The sequence below is a fragment of the Perca flavescens genome, chromosome 1, assembly GCF_004354835.1.
Source record: "Perca flavescens isolate YP-PL-M2 chromosome 1, PFLA_1.0, whole genome shotgun sequence".
Lineage (NCBI taxonomy): Eukaryota > Metazoa > Chordata > Actinopteri > Perciformes > Percidae > Perca > Perca flavescens.
In genome coordinates this window covers 33831831-33837608 of record NC_041331.1, presented here as the reverse complement: position 1 = coordinate 33837608, position 5778 = coordinate 33831831, and the positions used below count along the sequence as shown (strand labels likewise).

Below are 5778 nucleotides of genomic sequence, written 5' to 3'. Positions count from 1 at the left end.
TGCACTTAATGACGCTTAATTTCATTTCTTATCGGGTCCTTTGGGGGGGATTATTCATTCATATAAAACAATCTGCAGCTGGTACCATCCTAAAGTCTCCCTCCAATGAGTGAAGTCATCTATTATTGAGCGAAAGGCCGTGCGTGAAAATGTGTGTAAGACGGTGGATTTGAAGTTGAATTGGTTGCAATCGATCAAGGGTGAAGAATATTGCTGATGGTAACAAAAGAAGCAGCTATGTCTTTCTCGCAATTTGGATACCCCTACAATGCAACTTCACAGGTAAGTCTCTTTGCTTTTTATTTCTCCTAAGTGTTGTGTACACACACACACAAACACACACACACGCATACACATACACATACACACACAAATGGCATTTTTCGTGCATATTTTCTTCTATTGCAGTATAGTCAGAGCACCTCTCTCTATAAGAAACATTTATGACTGAGTGACTGCGTTGACAGTATTGACAGCTATTTTCGTGTGGTGCTTTTGTTGTTGAACCAAGTATCGATATACACGCACCCTGTCCAATTACACTGAATTATGAATGAACTCACGTGTTTTTCTGATGACAATAGAGATGAATGTCACCTATTGCTCACTACGAGGTGTAATTGGACTGTAACGCACGCTGTACACATTCGCAAACTTTCTTAAATGGGACGTGTGGGATTGCTAGACACCTTGCATGATCCTGAAAGCATTTTATAACTCAATTAAAGTGGTCTGTTTACATTTCAAGACACCATTGTAGAGCCTAATGACAAGTTCACAGAAGTTCAAGTCGATCAGGGGACAAAAGTTACTCCCATGGAAAAGTTGTCACACAACTTTTACCTCGATAATATTTTAACTTTCATTACATTATATAGGCTATAAAATTAATTAAAAAAAAATTATGATAAGGTGGTGATTTACTTGTACGGTGATACTACTTTAGATTTTTCTTATCTTATTTTGAACCCGATGATAAACTAGAGCAGGTCACTTTTACGCAGGGATTGCGCACACCACTTTCCACCTTAATATCCACTGGAAAAAATAAAATTCTACTTTTTATTAAAACATGAAAAGGGACAATAAGGTGATATGCTTATTACACGGGTTCACAATGTAAGATTTGTTTTTCTCTCATTCTAGGAATTCTCTGAAAAGTGACTTACCTTGAAATAAGGCAGGTCACAAGTAAAGATAATAACACTTGATTCAGGATAATTGAACTAAAAGCAAGCTCACAGCATATTCACTCGTTTTGGAATGTCTAGGCTCAACACTAAAACTGACTGAGCTCAGATACCAACTTAACTCCGATATCTTTTTGCAGTGCATCACCCACATTCAATTCAGAGTTGTCACAGGCATCCAAATAAGAGCTGAAACAGCCAATGACCATGTCTATCCACGATTCTCTTCATGCAGTTTTTCGTGTCGGCAAACCCCAGTACGACTTGCTGCGATTCGATTTCCAGGTCGGTCTCTGACGGGACAGGCGGCACCCAGACCGCCGCTGCCGCCGCCGCCGCCGCCGCCTCCTTCTGCTGCCCGTCCTATGAGAACCGGCTCCTGGCGAGCAGCCGGACGGAGCTGAACGCAGCACTGGGGATGTACAGCTCTCCATACGCCGCAGCGGCTGCCGCCAGCCAGAACTACGCCAACTACTTCCCCTACAGCACCGACCCATCCGCTATCTACTCCACTCTGGTGGGCATCAGCCTTATCCGATCCGCAAAGGGTGGGGGAAGGTGGCTCAGGATGATCGATCAACTGGGTTTTGTTCATCAATTTATTTTACACTGCAAGCGTATCCGTCTCGACATGCCATTTAATCGAGCATCCAGTCTTAGCTCCTTCCCCTTGAAAGGATGTCAGGTGAGGGGAAGGAGTGTAGAAGCAATGCAGAGGAACTTGTCTTATTTGAGTCAAATGTCATTTTATTATTATAAGCAATCGTCCTTATTCTGCGTTGTTTAAAAATATTGGCTCTTTTGTATGTTGCTAAACCAGCATTTGAAAAAAAGTTAAATTATACTTCAATATATACTTAAATGTACTACTGTGTCAGAAAGTTTTTAGAGTGGATACAGGACTAAATGCCTTGTTAAGTGGCTACTTTGCAGTGCAGCTGTAACTTTTCTTTCATTATTCTTTCTTATTTTCAACACCTGGAGTCAGCTAAAATGTACTGTCCATGGAAAAATTGCACTGTACACATTCTGTTTTTCATATTATAATAATAAATACCATTCTAGGATCATGTTTGCATATTGTACCTTAAACCTGTTAAGTTACCTTTAAAAAAAAGACATAATGATCTCATGTAAAACATATTTTCACTCTTGGTTAGAGGGATTTGTTATTGATTTAGGAGCTTAAAAATAGCAAATGTCTTCATTTTTTTTTCTTCAAAAATCGTCAAAATGCAGAGAAATAATGAACGCTGCATACTTATAACAACCTTATTGTCTTTTACAGAATCCACAGTATGACATTAAGGACAGCACAGGCACTTTACACTCTGGCATCACTCAAACCGCTGCATACTATCCTTATGACCATTCACTTGGACAGTATCAATATGACAGGTAAATTCTATGTTTGTTTTTGTCCACTATATGTAATTATGAGTGTAAGCCGACCTGCCAAAACTTATTCTACCACTGATAATTAAAAGCAGCCATTCAGAGGGGGAATTTGTCACATTTAGATCAAAGGTCAGAGAGTAACTCCATACTGATGCCTTCATGGAGCGAAGCTGTATATATTTCAAACAGCAGGGATGTGGGCTTTAGGATGTCTTAGGGAGAAGTCTTTGACATCCTTCATTTACTGCACTAATGGCCTCTGTCTGTGTGTATTTGTGTGTGTCCCTTTTCCAGATACGGGACAGTGGACTTTAATGGCACAGCCAGAAGAAAGAACGCGACTCGTGAAACCACCAGCACTCTGAAAACATGGTTGTATGAGCATCGCAAGAACCCCTACCCCACCAAGGGAGAGAAGATCATGCTGGCCATCATCACCAAAATGACCCTCACCCAGGTGTCCACCTGGTTCGCCAACGCCAGGAGGAGGCTAAAGAAGGAGAACAAGATGACCTGGTCACCAAAGAATAAGGCCACCGATGACAGGAAGGATGACTTCAACAAGAGCGAGCAAGACTGTGTCACCAAAGGTAATACTTTGTCTATAAATACGGTAACTTACACTAAATATGGACCAAAAATAAAACAAAGTAAGTTTGAGTGAAAAAAGTATATTTAAAGGTTTTTCTGAACAAACAATGTCTCTATGAGTTCATAATAGGCAACTATAAACAGTGTTACCTAAAAATGTCCTCTCTTCCATGCAGATTCTAGTGATTGCAAGGAGGAGAAGGATCTGCATCTGAGTGATCTGGATGACATGGACGACGACGACTGTGACAAGCTGGACAGTGACTGTGAAAAGGTGGCTGCCGATGAGCACGACCTCCAGAGGGTCATGGCAGTATCTGGAGCCCCTCAAAAGAGAGACTGCAGCTCCGAGCTGCACCTGAGTTTAACTAACAGCTTCCACGCGTTCCCCTGCGCCATCAAAAGTGTCACCACCATCCCTCCTCTCCCGTCTGACTTCCTGGACCCTGTGTTGTCCAAGGCACCCTCCTCGACCGGCCCCGCGGGAACAGTGTCCCTGTCTCACTTTGAAGCATCAGATAAGCCTCGGATTTGGTCTCTGGCACGTACGGCGGCTTCGGGGGTCATACTGAGCCCTCAGCAGCATGGCTCGGAGCTCAGGACAGGCAACACAACCGGGGACTGCCAGCTCCAGAGCGCCAGGCTTACCGGGGCTCTTACTGGACAGTGCGGGGCCATGAGAGGCCTCCATGAATCTAGCAGTGCCACCAATACTGAGAGCCCCTTCTCTGAGGGCTCATCCTTGCACTCAAAAGTCTATGGCACTGGCAGCTACAGTCACAAGGACATCCAACTGCACTGTTCATCCTATGCTGCACTCCCAGACACATGTCAGTACTCCACTATTGAAGGTATGTCATCTTATACCTGCAATACCATGTTACAAGGGATAGAAGTCGGTCTCATATGTAGAGGTTTTCTGTGCAGTGGCGGTTCTAGACCATTTCAAAGGGAGGGGCCAGGCTGGGATTTTAGGGGTACCAAACATTTTAAGCATTTTAAGTGTTACCTACATAGGTTTGGTTCTACAAAAGACTAACGATACACATATAACAATAAACACCCAGTGTTAACCTACATTTTATTTATCACTGCCCATGGACAATATCCCCTCTTTGGCGATAAAGGTGGGATTATAAATATAGGAGAATATTTGCAACAGTTAGGGTGGCCAGAGGGGAGTTGAGGCTTAATATTACGGGGGCACAGGCCCCCCTTGCCCCCCTCCCCTCCCATCCCCCCGAGAACAGCCACTGTTTCTGTGTTATGAAGATTATAATTCCCATTGTCTAGTATCTTAAGGAACACCAGCATTGCCAAATACTTTTAAAACATGTTCCATGTGTGGTTGGATGTATCTAAGGTTAGGAAGTGAAGACATGCTTTTACCTGAGGCCCGTTTCTTAGTTCTGCTTTTATTTGGGTGTGTAGGATTCTCTGGTGGCAAAGCAGAGACACAGTCATCTGACCTGAGTGAAGCCTGCGGGACCGTGCCGGATGACAAGGTCACTGCGTTCAGACCGGTGATGAAGAGGTGAAGCAGGTGAGAGTCTGCACTGAACTGGAAGAAACCAGTGAAGTTACAACACACACACACACACACACACACACACACACACACACACAGGGCATAGAACAACACCCTTAAACACTCACAGGTGAACAAGGACACACATAGACACTCGATGACTCACTTTTTTATAAATAGATGTTGTTTAATTTCATTTTTTATTTTATGTAAATATAATGATTGCAAAAATGGCAAGTGACAGGTTACTAATATGCATGATTTTAAAAGTAGTTCATAATAACCATCCAAACATGTGACAGAATATTCATGTTTCTGTTGCAATCAAGTTAAATTTATATATAATAAAGACTGTTTATTCCTTCTCATTTTGGGAGATTATTTTAATTCCTGCTGTGTCTTTTTTTTCTCTGCTAGATTGCTGTAACCTGTACCACAATAAATAATGGGACATTTCTTATGCACTAAAGGACACACTGGCCGAGTATCGTCCTCAATATGACACTTGGGAGCTACCTGGCGCTGCTGCAGTGAGAAGCTGTCAAACTGTGGACGTGTCTATCATTTTGCACAACTTTGTTTTTATGGTGTAAAAGACTATATGCAAAAAAAATTCTAGATGCAAAAGTATGAGAATGGCCAAATAAAAACGGCCGGTTTTGTGTATGGCAATCGTGTAGTGTAGCAAACCTATTTATTTCTCTATGTATTTATTATTTTGTTATCCTGTTTGTTTCTTATCGGTTGTGTTAATTGGTTGAATTCGTATCTCCTCTGAGTATTTTGTTACATGTTGCGTTTTACTGTGGCTTCGTGTCATTTTGCCTGATGTAAAAGAAGAAAAAAAAAAGCTTGTGGGACATAAAGTTGACCCTAAAAGGACCGGATCCCCCTGTGTTGCGCGTGGACCTGGAGGATTTTTGTCATTGTGTTTAAAATGTGATCTTGTTCTGTGTTTGCCTATCACGGCTTTTTTTTTCTTTTTCAAAGAATACAATTTTTTTTCCTTTCTAAGAGCTTTCCTTGTCTGTGTCATGGTTATTTATTTTAGATTTTAGAGCTCAACGTCCT

The 5778-nt window shown here is 42.0% G+C and overlaps 1 protein-coding gene across 1 annotated transcript; it reads left to right on the top strand.

Moving 5' to 3' along the window:
• The first annotated feature begins 237 nt into the window (after window positions 1-237).
• irx6a (iroquois homeobox 6a) lies at window positions 238-5252 on the top strand. The gene is made up of 7 exons (XM_028585646.1): window positions 238-282; window positions 1426-1707; window positions 2479-2588; window positions 2883-3146; window positions 3354-4030; window positions 4611-4722; window positions 5125-5252. The coding sequence occupies exons 1-6, from the start codon at window positions 238-240 to the stop codon at window positions 4715-4717; spliced, it is 1485 nt and encodes a 494-aa protein (XP_028441447.1). The 3' UTR covers window positions 4718-4722; window positions 5125-5252.
• Window positions 5253-5778: the final 526 nt, after the last annotated feature.

Bases quoted from the DNA above. Each gene is read 5' to 3' on its own strand.
- irx6a (XM_028585646.1), top strand. From the start codon at position 238: ATGTCTTTCTCGCAATTTGGATACCCCTACAATGCAACTTCACAG. The intron at 1,708-2,478 runs GTGGGCATCAGC...TGTCTTTTACAG, and splicing joins CCGCTATCTACTCCACTCTG to AATCCACAGTATGACATTAA. The intron at 2,589-2,882 runs GTAAATTCTATG...TCCCTTTTCCAG, and splicing joins GGACAGTATCAATATGACAG to ATACGGGACAGTGGACTTTA.